Below are 17,379 nucleotides of genomic sequence, written 5' to 3'. Positions count from 1 at the left end.
CATTACGAGTATTGTTTACGTACCTTCCATTGTGGTATTTTGTATCCAACTGAGTCCAATGCTTCCTTCAGTTCCTTTAAGTCGAGTAATCCATTTCCACTTGTGTCCAACTGCAACAAAAGAAATTAATTTTAAGAATGGCTATTTAAGTATATAATTATCCGATAAACATTAGTCATTATTTTAATTAAAGTAAATTTATAATCTCTACCTTAGATCTCTACATTGTTAAATCTATTATCGTGTTGACGTTGAGGAAATGCATCGCACCTTAATCGATACATGTCGTTCGTTTATATATATTATTTTAACGAATTTGTTAGAACTAGGTAATCTATACTCTATCTAAATACAAATTTGTTGCAAAAGTACATACTGATAAACTAAATAAAATTTCATTATAAACAACTTTATATTTCGGCTTATTTTCGTTATAAACAAAATCACGTAGTTACGAGCGTGAGCTAAGTAAGTACATACATACCTATACGAATAAAATCTGACACAAATGCAGCATCAAAACATAACCTGTACAAACTAATATTTATAGGTAACATATTATATGCAATTGATTTAAACTGTAACAACCTTTGCCCTTGGGTTAATTGGTGCTGTGAATCAAGAGAACTAACGTCTAATTGCCTTATCAGAATTGATAAACTTTATCGCTTCTAACTACTTCGATAATAATATTATGACCAACTATTTTACGAGTGAGAAAGAAGGCCATATATTGAAGACTAATAAGATATGAAAAAAATATAATATACCTACTATTTAAAATAAACACTATAAAATGTATTTTTATTATAATAAGATATTCATTATCAATGACAAGTATGAATCACATATCTATTTATTGATGAGGTAACTAATTATTTATATAATATATATAGTATATTTGACTTTGTAGTTAGCTATAATTAAAATTTTATCGGTAACTAATTTTATGCCCATTATGATAACGTAAATTGATTTAGCCGAATAATTAATTTAATTTATTACTGTAATAAATGTATAAAGTATAAACCATACGCGGAAATATTATCCAACTAATGTTTTTAATAGTTTTTAATATTTAAAATTGTTTTACATAGTATGAATTGGTATAAAATACCTGTAAAAGACACCTAATACCCGTAAACGGTTTTTTTTTACATTTTGTAACTGTTAAAATATATTATATACGTAACTAGCTCATCGCCCGCGGCTTCGCCCGCTTTGTCTCAAACCTAATAAATTATATACTAAAAAGTAAAACTTCCCATTGAATCAATCTATCTAGACTCTATCTATTAAAAATAACCGCATGAATATCCGTTGCGTAGTTTAAAGATTTAAGGGCCCTTAGTAGGTGAAAACGGCAAAATGGACTGTTTTCTATGAGCTATAATTGAAAATATTGAAGTTTTTTCGCACTGAAATTTCTAATACGTATTACAGAACGTATGTGTGATGGGATGACTGTTTCCAAAACACGATTGGAAAAATTTTGCTCGATAAAAAAAAATCCTGAAGTTACCTCTAAAATATCATATAAATGCTCAATACAACTGTAATTTACGATAATAATTCGTATAAAATCACAAATACATAGGTATTTACCTTCCCGATTTCTTGACTGTTTTAGATTTCGAAAATACTAAATATTTTCATTCACTTTTTGATAAATGTGAATGGCGCTTACTATTTTTAGTTTCGAGCACGTTGATTTCATACTAAACGCGGACCCCCTCACCGCTTACCTCAGGCCCGAATAGCTGAATTTTCGCTGACCGCCTAACCCCCCTTAAGCATACAAAGGGACATAGGGACAGAGAAAGCGACTTTGTTTTATACTATGTAGTGATAATATATTTATGACCATTTATGTAACTCAAATGAACAATAGGCATATCTGGGACATGACAGCAATAGTGACGTATATAGTATCATAAATCACAAAACTAATTGGATAAAATTGAAAGTGGTACAACTTGTATCGTCGAGACAGTATTTAGTGTATAGTGTTAGTATCTTTACTAGCTGAAATAATGTGATGATGTTTCATTTGCTTGTTCCGAAATTTTCTTCAAAATATTTGTTATTTAAGTTTTACGGAAACTCAATATTTAAAAGACAGTGTGTTGTAAAAGGGCATTAACCTGTTTTAATATATCAGGCAGAAATAAAGAATTGTGTTATGCATACAATGCGATGTGTATCTACTATCTAACTATATACCTATAAGTACCTATAAAATAAATATTTATCTAATATTATATTTTTATAATCTATCGATAAAAACATTTACATTAAGAGTAATCTTTATTACAGCTCGATAATATGCCTAGTGTATTATTTGTATGAGGTAGTTATGTGAACAATTTGTCTTTTATATTTTTATACTTTCTTAAGAACAAGTAGGTATCTATGTGTATGTGTGACCTTGTCTCATGACCTTCCAGACATGTGGAACAAATAATATAGATAAGGCTAACTCTTATCAAAAGTGAATCAACCGCATCTTAAATCGATTATAAAAATTTATATCTTGATAAATAGGTAAGTCGCAATGAAAGCAATTGTCCCAAAATTAGAAATAATATTTTTATACAAATTGCAAAGCTGCATAATACACGTAGATAAGTAAATTAATATTAAAAATGCTACATCAAATAACAGATACGTACCTATATCATTATTTCTAATCAATAATATCAACTGATTATATTAAGACTGTTCAATGAACTCCAAGACATTTTCCACACAAATTTCTTACAACAGTTATCCATCACATAAAATTAAAATACACGCACTACAAACCGTACAATCCAAATCATTTGATCAAACAATAAAGTGTATGTTTGAATGTTCAAACAACAATACCGCATGAACAATACATATTTAGTATTTACCTAATACCGAAACGTCCGCGTTGTTATCGCAAGTTGTAAAACAATAATGTAATATTAAGTCATTATTATGCGTAATTTTATATCGATTGTACATTCCAATTTGTGTATAAGTTTTGTTCAATAATTCTAACTGATATAAATGCGGAAGTAACAGTCTGTCTGCTTGTCTCTTCTTCACGCCTCGACTACTGAACAGATTTTGATGAAATTTGGCACAGAGATACGTCGTACGAATTATAAAGTAGTTTTTATTCTGTTGGATCAATGAAAGTCTAGCCTCGTTTAATATTTACGTCAAAATGCCTTAATAAATTATTTAATAGTCTAGTTTGAAACAAATAATTTTTTTATTCCACTAAACTACAATTAATCTGATAACTCTTAATCTTTCCCAATAAAGCTTATTAAATTAAGATAAGTTTAAAGTCGATATTATTTAGATTACTTATCAAGATATCACCAAATTGTTAATAAACTATGCTGGTATCAATTCTATAAAATGAATAATATAAGTTACCAACGTGCCAACATTAAAAAAAAAAAAAACTTCAAAATTTGTCACTAACTGCTCTGTAGTTTATACAACTTTTTCTATTTAATTTTATATATGACTGTATTATGTGTACCATATTAAAATAAACGAAAATTATTTTTGAATAACTGACTATCTAACTTGCAATAATAACTTTTAAAAATTTTATAATAAATAATATTCTTGGTTTATTATTAAACCACTTTACATATAACTAGAGGTCCGTGACTAAGGATTAATATTACATACCTATGTCACGAAAATAAAATAAAATTTATTACGTTTAGGGTCAGAGATGAATAATGTCGTAAACCACGTTTTTTCCCTGGGTTGGCGCAGACGTTGTATATTTTATTCATTGATTTTTATACAAGATGCAGCAGGCAGCAGCCTACATCCCTAAAGACGTCTGGCATCTTAAACTTTCATTATTACAGTACACATATACGGTAAGTAAATATTTTTATTTATATTCTGTAACAGAAGGTACTACTAGTCATAATACACCCATTATGATTAAGATAATGAAATTTATTACGCATTTGAAAATTTTCTTTCAATTACATTGCTATAAAGGCAGACGACAACGTGTAAGTAATTGCTTATAATATCAATTTAATTTCATAATTGTAATTTAATTCATTAATAATAATAATAATAAGGGCGTAGGGATGTGACGACCCCATCGCCCACGGTTGGGATATCTATTGTTTACGTGATAATAGATATTCCACCCGTGCAATCAGTCAACCCGCAGGACACCTTGTGGCGGGGTGTCGGGGAGTAGCGACCCCGCGGGAACCGAGTGCTCCCGGGGGAGGCCCCTGTCTTCATCTCCGGCTTGCCTTCACCGGCCGGTTGGAGTGAAGCCTGACGAGGACAGGACCCCCACCTCTGGCTTGCCTTAACCGGCCGGCCAGAGTGGAGTCGCGAGAGCTTTTAGCTCGAAGGGTGGATGCGAAGCGTAAGTGGCGAGTGGGCACGTGATGCTGGACCCTCAGGGAGCGCGTGATCGGAGTTTAAAGTCCAGGGACGCCTCTCCACCCTTAGCTGCTCACAATATGTTGCCCCCTTGTCGCACTATTGCAGCGACTTGTTTCGGGGGCCCATACAGTGAGAGGGCGAGTCACCACCTGCCAACATATTTTTACTTTCTTTTAGTAGAAAGGCAGGTGCCATAGTTTCCTATAGTCCCCAGTACCAGTCCATTTAGCATCCCAATCCATAGCCCAATTATTAAATTTCCATACCCTGCAATAGTCCTACATCGGCCGCGGACTGCCTAGGGCTGTATTTCTATAGTGCAGTCATGGGCAGGCTGCGGCTGGTGTCCCACAACACAGTAAAGTTCTCTAAAGGGCCTCTGCGTGTTGGATCCGTGTCCCCACGTAAGCCTTCCAAAGGACCGGGTACCTTCCTTATGATGGTACCCGAGTATTATGGAATGAGATACACATAATAATAATAAAGCTCATTTATTCCGTGTAATAAATCAAAATTTACATTTCAAATGTTTTGTTAGTTGTTAGTTTAACTTAATTTATTTTAGTATCTAATGTTAGTTTAATTTTTTCTTATTTCCACGGACCCCTTATTGGGTAAAAGCCTCCTCTCTCCTCTTCCATGTAATCCTATCCTGTGAAATTTTCATCCAGTTTTTGCCCACCGTTTCTATTAAATCATCAGCCCATCGCTTTCTTGGTTTACCTTTTTTCCTTTTTCCTGTTGGTCCTGCCCATTTAGTTGTCAGTAATGTCCATCTGTTATCTGTATATCTCGATATGTGACCCGCCCATTGCCATTTGAGATGTAGAGCTTGGCGGAGAGCATCTGTTAGTTTAGTTTTATTTCTTATGTCTTTGCTTCTAATCTTCTGTATTTTTTTTATTTTTAATATACTTCGTTCCATTGAACGTTGGCATGTGGTAATTTTGTTTTTAATTTTCTTTGTATATGTCCATGTCTGGCTCCCGTATGTCAAACTAGGTAAAATACAAGTATCCATCACTATTCTCTTCAATCCTATGTGGTAGTCTCCTTTTAAAATTTCTTTTTGAGCCCAAAATTTTTTCCATGTCCCATTAATTCTTCTATCAACTTCTTCTTCATTACAGTTTTCGTTAAATGATACTAGCTTTCCTAGATATATGTAGCTGTTAACATATTCGATTTTATTACCGGATATTTGTATTAATTTAGTTCGAGAATTGGTCATTATTTTAGTTTTTTGAAGGTTCATATGTAGGCCTACTTCCTGGCTGGAGTTCGATAACAGTTGTAACATTTGTTCTAGTTCGTTGGCTGAGTTGGCAAATAGAACTATGTCATCTGCGAATCTTAGATGACTAAGATATCGGCCTGAAATCCACAGCCCTTTGTTTTTCCAGTCAATACTCTGGAAGACGTCCTCCAATACTGCGATGAACAGCTTTGGCGATAAGGGGTCGCCTTGTCTAACTCCTCGTCCGATTTGTATCTCTTCTCCTTTGTTTTCTAACCGTATTCTGCTTACACTATGAGAGTAGATGTTCTTTAGAATGTTTATATATGTGGTACTTATTTTGCATGATTCGAGCGCTTTCCAAATTGAACAGTGAGTAATGGAGTCGAATGCTTTTGAGTAGTCAACAAAAGCTACATAAAGCGGGTGATTGAACTCTTTATATTTCTCTAGTACTTGGTCTAACGTGTGGATATGATCTATAGTTGAAAAGGCTGAACGAAAGCCTGCTTGTTCAATTGGTTGTTGGGAATCTATTAGTGGTGTTAACCGACTCAAAAGTATGGATGTGAAAAGTTTATAAATACTAGATAGAAGGCTAATAGGTCTATAATTAGCAATATCTAATGGATCACCTTTTTTGTAGAGCAAAACTATCTCTGAGCAGTACCATTGTTTAGGTACATTTTCGGTTTGAAGTACTAAGTTATAAAGTTGTGCGAGATATGGAGTGAGTACTGGTGCACCTATCTTTAAAGCTTCATTGGTAATATTATCTGGGCCTGGACTTTTGTCAGATTTTAGTTTTTTGATATGTTTTAATACTTCGTCCTCACTAACAAATTCGTTTACAATATCTACCTTATGTTGCGTACTCAAGGACTTTTTCTGTGTATTTTGTATCATTATTTCTGGTTTCTTATATAATTCTTTATAAAATGAAGTTGCGTAGTTAATAATATCCTGACGTGTTTTAGTTGTGTCTTGCTTTTTGTTTAGTTTAAGTATCCAGTCTTTATGTGTAGTAAGTTCTTTGTTAGCTCGTTTGATGCTTCTGTATTTGTCTAAGTTTTTCTCTATAATTTTGCTTCTATGGTTTTTGTAATCTCTTGCTATTTCTTTATTTGATAATTTAAACAATTTTTTAAGTTCCTCTTTAATTTCTTTTGTTTTATTTTTAGTTTTTAATAATTCTGTTCGCCTGTTTAGTAGTTTTATTGTTGATTCGCTTAGTATGTGAGTTTTATTGTCTCTGTTATTAGTTGTAGGTTTTTTAGTAACGCTTGTTGAGATTATGTTTTCTAATTTGTCGTAGAAATATTGTATGTTTTTTGTATCATGATTGAGATTTATATTATTTTCTAAATTTTGTTTCAGTAGCTTTATGTAGAACATTTTTTCTTGGTCAGTTGAAGGTAACTTATGTTTCGATCTGAAAGTTTTCCTGCTCAATTTCGGTATTTTTAATGAAAGAGATGCTCGTACTAATCTATGGTCTGACGGGTAGGACAGTTTATTCAGAACTTCTACATTATTTATAATTTTAGGTTCATTACACATTATAAAATCAATTTCGTTTCTCGTTCTATGGTCTGGCGACACCCAAGTCCATCTCCTATTGTGCCTCTTTTTAAAATATGTGTTCATTATAAACAGTTTTTGTTCGCAAGCATATTGAATTAATCTTTCACCTCTAGCATTCCGTCTCCCATATCCAAACTTACCCATTACAAAATTTTCATGACTAGATGGTTGTCCTATTTGGGCGTTGAAATCTCCCATAACGAATACGGTTTTGCCTTCAATTTCCTGGGCCGTCCTAAGATCGTTGTAGAATCTATCAAGTTCTTCCTCGCTCGCTTTTTCGGTAGGTGCGTATGCTTGAACAAGTGTAAGAAGTTGTTTGTTTAGATTAAGTTGTAATACCGCTACTCTTTCAGATATTCCACTATAATTTACTATGCAATTTTTATAATGCTTTTTGATTAAAAATCCTACGCCATATAGTCCCTTTGTTTCTCCTGTATAGCAGAGTATGTATTCCTGTAATTCTTCGATTTTGCAGCCCATTCTCCTTACTTCACTCAGTCCTATAATATCGAAGTCTACGCTTTTCAGTGCATGCAGCAGTTCAATTAATCGTTCTTGTGATGCTAAGGATCTTACGTTGTAGGTGCAGATTTTTAACAGATGGTTGCGCTTCATTTTTGAGGGGTGAGGGTGTTGGTCGTTGTCCCCACGGTGACCAACCGGCTTGGGGAAAGTATTTTTAAGTTCTTCTATTGTGGTTTGTGTTATATTGTTCCGGTGGCTGATAGGTATTTGCTATGCTTTGTGTTCTACTTTTCCAGTTAGAGATGTTGTAGAGTTGGATCGGCCTCTCATTAGTGTGAATGCGTTTTTCTTATTTTTTGTCGGTACGTTTTTCTCTGGCTGGATTGGGGTAGTTGGTGATATGGATAGATCCCTTTTCCGGTTGTTTGTCTGTGTAGAATAATCTTTAATAATAAGTTTATCGTAGTTAATAGTCGCATAATTCCCTTTATCTCGTTCTTCTTTGACCCTTTCGTGTAGTTCTCTTCTTTTTTGCAAGACCTCTTTAGGAAAATCTTCCGATACGTAAACATCACCAAGTTTCTTCTTATTCTTCATAATTGTATTTTTCAACCAACCATTAACACATGCCATGAGTATTGGTCTAGTTTTCCCTCCAACAGTATCTTTTTTTCCGATTCTATAAATCTTATTTACATCTTTAGGTTCAACCGTAATGTTCAGATGGGTAGTAAGTTTCTGGGTTACTTTTTCCAAAAGATCTGTTTGGGATGATTCTGTTTCCTTAAGACCATAAATAATAATGTTGTTTGATCTGCTGTTTTTCTCCAAATTCGCTATTTTTTCTTTTAAAATTTTATTTTCTAATCGTAATTCTTCAATTTCTCGTGTGAAAGGTGCTAGTTTTTCATCCATTTTATTTAAGACTTCTTTAGTTTGGTTTTGCATTTCGGTTTTAAGTTTGTCAAAAAGTGCTTCATTATTCATTTTAAAAAATTTAGTTTTAGTCTATGGTCAATATCGTGTCACCCGACTTTTATATTATCCCTTATCTTTTTCGAATGGCAACTCCCGATATTTTCCTTATGTTGGCAGTATGTATTTGACACTTGTCAAATATGTGACATCTGTCAATAACAGCTGTTGGTTATCGAAATGCTTTGAATTAAGGAATTATTAATTAGTAAATTCAATTGTTGAAAACTTATCTTTTCTTAGTTCCCGATGATTTTTGTGCAGTTTCGATGTTTATTTATGAATAATTACACTTTTCACTGAATATGGATAACTTATACAGATGATTGAGGTTTAAATAGCGGAGCACAACAATTGTACGTATTACTTTGACAGTCACCGGAAGTCAATTTAATTCATTAATTCATTCAAATTGAATTGTTATTAAATTCATATTCACAAATCGATAATACTATTATGAATCAAATTACCATAACGATTTCCAAAATAATTATGAAGCTCATACCAAATTCCTCCAAGACGATATACATACGTCCTACAAGCTCAAATACCAAGCTTTCTCCCCACTTTGCAACAAACTTTACATCTATTAAATTCCCTCAATAACAGTCCCATAGCCAAGCAAGCGTACACCACTTGATATAATTTACAACTGTACTTAGTAGTTAGTACTGTCTAAAAGCAGCAATACTTCGAGTGTGGAAAAGTGACAGCGCTATATGGGTCGTATAGCGCCATCACTTTCTCACGCTAGAAAAAATACTGCTATAGAGTATAGACTTGGTAACCGTCCAGTTCTTCACGCTACGCTGTTATGTAGAACATTCGTATTAATTAATCGTTACAAATGACCTTGCATCCATTAACGGAACTTGTTACATCAATTATTTAAAAATTCATTTATTCATTTCACTATTTCACTTTCGGATATGCATGTATTTTATGGTATTTATTGATTGTATTGGCATGATTGTTGTGTTTATGCATGCCTAGTACATGGTATTTAATATTTATCTCTCATAATTTTTACTATTAATAAAAATCGGAAAAAAGTTGGTTATAAAATATGAGTGAATAAGAGGATTTACTTATTGCTGTGTAAGTAATTTTTTTACATGCACTAACGACACATGCACCAATTTGGACTGAAAAAACCGCGACGGAACAAATGATTTACTTTAAAATTATTATAAAATAATAGGGCATAACAATTTGTATATTTCCAACTATACTTCTGAATGACGATTAAAAAAACAAAATACGTCATAGATTTAATTTGACTACTATACCATCATTTTTGATTTTTGGACTCCGATGGCTCGGCCATGTAGAAAGAATGGGGGAAGATCGAGCAGCGAAACGAGCGTACCTGGGACGGCCATCTGGACGCCGTCCGGTTGGGCGTCCTAGGTACCGCTGGAAAGACGAAATCGCCAAAGACCTGCGCACCCTCCAAATCGAAAACTGGCAAGAGATGGCGCAGGATAGAGTAAAATGGAGGCTCTTATTGTCGGAGGCCAAGACTCACTTTGGGTCCCTGCGCCACTCCAGTAAGTAAGTAAGTAAGTACTATACCATCATTAGTTATTTACAATTCCTATCTGTTTTTCCTATATATCGTATAAGGTTCTTAGTGACTCACGTATGAGTCATTATCTTACTGTCGTGTTTACATAACATAGAGTTATGTACTTTACGTATTATGAATATTTTTTCTTTTACAATAAGTTAGCATAGCGCGAAACACCTACACGTTTGTATTCATAACTTCACTGTTTATTCAATAGTTAACGCAAATTTAATGGTTGTTACTTTTATTGCATGGATATAAGCGTAAAATTTGCTGACTCTTTTAATGAAATTACAAAATTAATATTAAACTGGTAATTAGTAATTACTATTATAAGTGGTGAATTTGAAAATGGTCGATCACAATTAATGTTAATAATTTAATTTTAATGACGTTATTCAACAAAATTAATTTTACAAATTCAACTATTTTAAACAACAAAACACTACTCAAATTACACATTCAATTCATTCTGAGATGAATTAAAGAAAGCCACTAAACAAATATAATACATCATCAATAAACCGTTCATATTCAGAGTTCCTTCGGACCGCACTAATCTGTATATTTTAATTCTTATATCATTCATTAGTTCTTATACTGTAAAACCGTCAACGTCCCGTCTAATTAACGATCGATAGCTTTGTATAAAACAGTGATTCCATTATACATCTATCTCTAGACAGAACAAGTTCAACCACCGTAACTTTGGATTTATCGGCCAGTTTCTCGTGGGACTCGATACATCATCTGTCAATTGATACATCTACCGTGTTATGTATCTATTGCTTTTAAATAGGCATTTCCCACGAGATTGATTAAATTTTATTCATTGCATACAGGGTGACCTGTGACCGTGACGTCGCAGAGTTAATGTCTCTATTGACTGTGAAAGTAGAACATCTGCAAATCATTTACATGTTTTTTCGACCTGCAACTTGTATTGATAAAATTATCTTCTTTTTAACATTCAACATTAAATATTCAACACATCAAAGTTATTCATTATAATTTAATATGCCAAACGAAATTATTTTACGTAGATGCCTGAATCATAAAGTACATATTACACAATACACATACTTATAATATATCGATGCTTTTATGAAGTGACCTAATAACAAACAACCTATATCAATTCTATGGGTTGGTATGGTAATCAGCCTTAATTTCATAGAGCTATATCAATCCTATTACCCTAGTTAATATTATAAATGCGATCGCCTGAGCATGGGGGTATGTGAAAGTGGCATATTTAATTACGCTACATATATTACTTACTTGCCACATAAGACTTTAATGCTTTTAAAATTATCATAGTTGAATGCTTAGTTGAATGGATAAAAGTTTGAGCTGGAATATATATTTTTTGCAGATTCTTATTTGACAACACGAGCCCTTAGAAAATAAGACAGCTTATTAAACCTACGTAGGAGAAATCTTCCTCCTCATTTTAATAATTAAGCTATAATCAAGGAAATAAGATCACATCTATTTCCCACGTGAAACAGAATCAATCGAATAATTAATCGTCTATTTAACTACGATTCACGCGCACAATCGATTTTATTTTCGAACCCAAACAACTCTCGACTCGATTCGATTTCCACAGAGCCAAGGAGGCGGTCATACAACAAGAAGATAAATCACATTAATTAAAATTTAATACAAATATCTAGAAGTTTTTTTACACTCGAAAGATTGATAACTCGCCACTTCGACCGCGAAGCCCTTGCTCCAATTTCAACGAGTTTGTTAAATTAATTAAGACTGTATTCTGAAAAATAGTGATGCGAAGTATCATTATGCAATTATTTAAAACTATAACAGACTTAATAATTAAAATAGTTAAAAAACACGCTAAACTGATGAAATAATTGTATTGTCATTGTCACCCATTCTTGATAAGTGTACAGTTTGTACGTTTAGAGTATGTCAAATTATCGAGTTCTTTAGTAGTAACTAGTATGTAACCGATACAAAAACAAATCGACCACATACAAACATACAGGTGAAGCTAATAAAAGCGTGTAAAATTAATAAATAATGTCCCTCCGTATTCATTGAGTGTTGTTTATTAAATTGAACACGAAATGAAAATATTAACACGATGTAATACAATTTATTTGTCTTGTAATCCACTTTATTTAAGCTGTTAGTTATAAGTGCGTAGAAATAGTTTTAAAACACGGACAGCTGTGTATTTCCAACACTTATATAAAACAATTATGTTATTTTCTGCAAATATACGATAAGTAGGCGGAATTAAAAATGTTAAACATGAGCCTCTAAATTCAAAAGTGAAAAGAATATTATCTTACTTAATTTTTACGATCAAATTCAAGCAGAATTTATATTTATATAGTACTGAATTAAATTATACCGAACCAAGAATAAACCAACTTTTTACGACACTCGGTATGAAACATCTTATTCTCTTCTTGTTATTCTTAATATGGTACTGAATTAAATTATATCGAACAGACTTTTGCGACACTTGGACTACCTAATCCAAAACAATCATACAATCGATATCCACCAGATGGTACAATTTGGATATCAAACTTGCCAAATAAGCGTACAGAGTTGCAATTTTTTATTATTCCTCTCGAGTATTACTTGGCTTAACTGTACAGTGGGGTCAAGGACCTCTGATGATGCGATTAGGGGACCATTGACCCAGAACATTGGTCGATTTGATTTAATATTTTCGTGATATGTGACTGTTGTATTGTTAGCACATTTACAATGTTATTTTAAATTAATTTGATGACTCATGTGATATATATTTTAATGCTAATGTGTCGAGAAATATGTGAGCGATTAGATGTAATTGAATAATTATCGTAAATTTAATTTATGAGGTGTACCTATCGCTATGAGTCAGATAGTATATTATTATTATTTAATTAGATCCTATATTATTGAGAATTATGATATAATATGTAGACGGATGAAAGTTTGAAGAGTGAATTCCATAAAATGCCTGGAACGAGTAACGATCTATCTTACATTAGGAATTATTGGAAGAAAGGTTTCATTTTTATGAGAGTTTGTTTTTCAAGTTATTAAAGAGAAGGATATAAAGAAGTATTGTAAGTATGACATAACCAGTTATTATAATTTACATTTAGGTATACCACACCACATTTACCAATTGTGCAAATACGTACATACGTAATAAATAAATATACATCAATACAGTTTTCTTCTTATATCAAATATAATACCAGTTGGCATTGTTCTTTTTTTTCAATATATAATAGCATTAATTTCATACATCTTTAATCCACACACTTTTTTCACGTCAAAACGTAAGCATAACTTTAAGCTTGTTAAAAATCCTAGATATATCAAACATCCTGCTGTAAAATTTAATGTAACAATATTTTATCATGTCGAGAAACAAACAATGCTCCTTCATTTTACCTTACTTCATCAGTCTTAAAACTACTCCACCTACACTCACAAAACGATCAAATTAAAAAGAGCATCAACCCAGACACTACATTATACAATATTAACACTACCCTCTATGATACGCAAATCCCGTGAGTCACACCCCCTTTGCGTCCGTATCGTGTTGTCTAGGGGAATACTAGGAAACCATACAATGGCTGAATATAAATGAGCTTGCGGTATTATTTACGCAGTGTATGTATGAATAATGTTATATTGAAAACAAATCACTGGAGATGTATTTACGTATGATTCTGGGAATTGTGGAGAACTATATAACTTGTCCTTTAACCTTGATCGTGACCGGTGATTCAATTGTTACTCTCATTATAAGATGATATTTAACGTCCGCGTGTACAAGGCGTGTATTGTCTTCTATGTGATTTAAATAGCTCATGCTATCCATCTGAAAATTAAATATTGATATTTTTGTGTACTGGTTAGTAGTGATATTTAAAGTATAGAAGATACCTGATTGAAGGATATTCATTTTTATGACTGCATTAGCTGTTTACCTTTGCATTGTTCATGTTACAATAAGGAAAAAACAGTTTCGTCAACATTACAACAATATTAATACTCTCCTATCCAAATGAACAAATAGCTTAATCCATAAAATATTATATGCCTATATAATAACTAACATAATATCACCATCTTGCCCTACATATCTCGCTGACGCGACACAAATGTTACATACCTAATGCCACAAATGTACAAACAATATAGAAACTCATACTCATTCATAATCAAACACGTACAGAATTATTGAATAAGTAATATTAATGAAATGCCACAATATCCGCCAACCGTGCAGCGATAAAATGTCTATTCGCTTCTTTCCATAGGCTTAGGAATTTACATAACACATTATTTTACGATCGTTTGTAAAGTATGTAGGTTATTTATAGTTCTGATAGATTTTTATGGAAAATATTGTTTCTTTTATGAAGGTAAACGTTCAATAAAATAATATTTGAATATAGATATGAATGATTGTACTTTAAAAACTGTATCATTTTGAGTGATCTAAAGTTTCCGAATGGTCTTATTACTTAATCTTATTGATATACTAGCTTACCGCCCGCGGCTTCGCCCGCTTTGTCTAAAACCTAATAAATTATATACTAAAATCTTCCTCTTGAATCACTCTATCTATTAAAAAAAAACCGCATCAAAATCCGTTGTGTAGTTTTAAAGATTTAAGCATACAAAGGGACATAGGGACTGTGGTCTGTCCGGAAACGACTTTGTTTTATACTATGTAGTGACGACGCGACTTTATCATTTTCCTGAAATAACATCCTTCTACATTTTTTCCTCTTCAAGGCATAATTACGTAATTATAAAAGACAAACAATTATTTACCACGAATATACGTGTAAATGGGCTATTATGATACAGGATAAGAGAGATAAGATACCTACGTTTTCAATAGTGACCAAAATATATCAAATACGATAAGATTCTACGTCGATGAATGATAAATGACAATGCCTTATTATATTGCCTTACATATATGTAAATAACTTAATGTAGCACATACTTTCTAGTTTTCTTACATAAGAAAATTATCAATTATTTTATTAAATGCATTTAATATATGTACATCTAATGTTATATTGCCCATTATGTTAAAATTTGCAGTACTCCTAATACAGAGTGAATCATTGCCCAATCAAACTAGCCAAATCTTTATCTAAGTGTATGAATGATGAATCCATTACATTTATGATCCTTTAAGATACTGGTGTAGCACAAAATAAGACATTCAATTGACTATTATTGATAAATTCACGCCGGTCAAAGGTTAGCGTGACACAGTTACAACCGGACGTCCCTAAGTGCTGGATCAACTACATTCGTGACTATTATTCATATCCTTTAGGGCCGATTTTTCAATGCTTGGATAAAACTTATTCGTCGAATAATGTATAAAACTACCATTTTAAAAACGTATTCTAATTGCCCGTATTTGACAGTTTACGTGATATTTTAATATTATCGTGTAATACTTTATTGGACGGATAAGTTTTATCCAAGCATTGAAAAATCGGCCCTTAGTGTAATTTATAAAATACACTTGCCAGTAGTATTGCACTGAGCGTGGTTTGTATTTAAACTTCATTTGATTGGTTGAGACTTGATAGTTTGTCAGGAATCGCAATTGATTTGTTCTGGTTTCGATCTTAAAATTATATTCTGCGAAAAACTACTACCGACCAACTCGAATTGTCAGAGGAAATATAATAGCAGGAAAATCCTAAGCCTGAACTTTCGAGAGAATAAATGACGTACTTACAAGTTACATTAAATGAATTTTAGCCTAAACTATCATTGGGAGATCTGAGCCCCTGTCATGCCTAATGATGATACAGGCAGCTTTGATGATGAATTATTATTTCCTTTGTGTACATGCCCAATTAGCAATCTGTATTACCTACTCCATCTCATTATACATTTATTCTTTATAAGGGGTGGTAAAACATGTTGATGTTATAGGTAATATACAAGACAATGTGTGTAACGTTATGTAGGATCGTAACTGTTTATATAAATGGAGCAGTGAAGGTTATAAAGCGGTAATAAGGTAATATAATACACTCGTACATGTCCTATTTGCAAAGAGCCCTATTTTACGATTCTGTGAACATCTTCAAATTCATAAAGAGAGCAAAGCCGCGAGGCGTAATGCTTGTAGTAATAATATTATATCCTTAGTAGAAAAAATGAGACAGTCACTGCTTTTTGCTAAAATTGTTTACATAACACAAATATTTGTTTACCCAACCGACATATTGAATTACGCAAGAAATAAAATACACTTTTACATATTTTATGTAAGCACTTCGCACCTTCAATAATAATAAAATATATTTTATGCCAATTAAAAAGTTTCCAACACATCGAATATCTCGAATAAACCAGAATTAATAGGATAATTAATTGACATTTCCATGTACGGATTGACCTAGATAAAAAAATAAAGCGCATTTAAAATAATTTGTGTGACATTTTCACTCGCCGCTATGTGTGGCAATTATTATTAGTATTAAAATTATATTTATAGGCTCTTGAAGTTAAATGGTATACCTGAATAGTGATGCAGTGAACCTTGGAACAAGAAGACGTGAAAATCATCAACAACCCCAGTAAAAAAAATCGATCAAACTCTACAGTTACTAAAAGTAAAAAAACCGCATGCATGCAAGGTGTGTATCTGTTCGTCTATGTAGATTTAACATGAAAGGATTACGGCCACTCAGCTCTTAAGCACGTCTGCTTCATGCCGATTTCATTAGTAAGTGAACATCAAAGGGCAATAGCGCATCTTCAATCAGAGATGTAAATAGCGTGCGAACGGCTGTACTCCAAGCTATAACACGTTAGAGTACCGCTCGGTTCCCATGCTCCGTTTCCCATACGGTGTGATTGCACTCTGATCCCAAGCGAACGAGTGAAAAATATTTATTTATTTTATATACGTACTAGCTGTGCTCCGCGGTTTTACCCGAAGTGCTCCGCTCCTGTTGGTCTTAGCGAGATGATATATATAGCCTAGCCTTCCTCGATAAATAGGCTATCTAACACCACCTAACACCGAAAGAATTTTTCAAATCGGACCAGTTCCCGAGATTAGCGCGTTCAAACAAACAAACAAACTTTTTAG

General features: G+C 32.7%; 1 protein-coding gene across 1 annotated transcript in view; it reads right to left on the bottom strand.

The window, feature by feature from the left end:
- Positions 1-17,379, bottom strand: part of LOC123703603 (plastin-2) — a 54,781-nt gene that overhangs the window by 25,416 nt on the left and 11,986 nt on the right. Inside the window, exon 2 of the mRNA XM_045651689.1 lies at positions 24-110. Coding sequence (XP_045507645.1) covers positions 24-110 — 87 coding nt within the window. The remainder of the gene's footprint in view (positions 1-23; positions 111-17,379) is intronic.

Source organism: Colias croceus, chromosome 26, assembly GCF_905220415.1.
Source record: "Colias croceus chromosome 26, ilColCroc2.1".
Taxonomy (NCBI): domain Eukaryota; kingdom Metazoa; phylum Arthropoda; class Insecta; order Lepidoptera; family Pieridae; genus Colias; species Colias croceus.
Note: the sequence above shows the minus strand (reverse complement) of the source record. Positions and strands in the feature narration are given on the sequence as shown.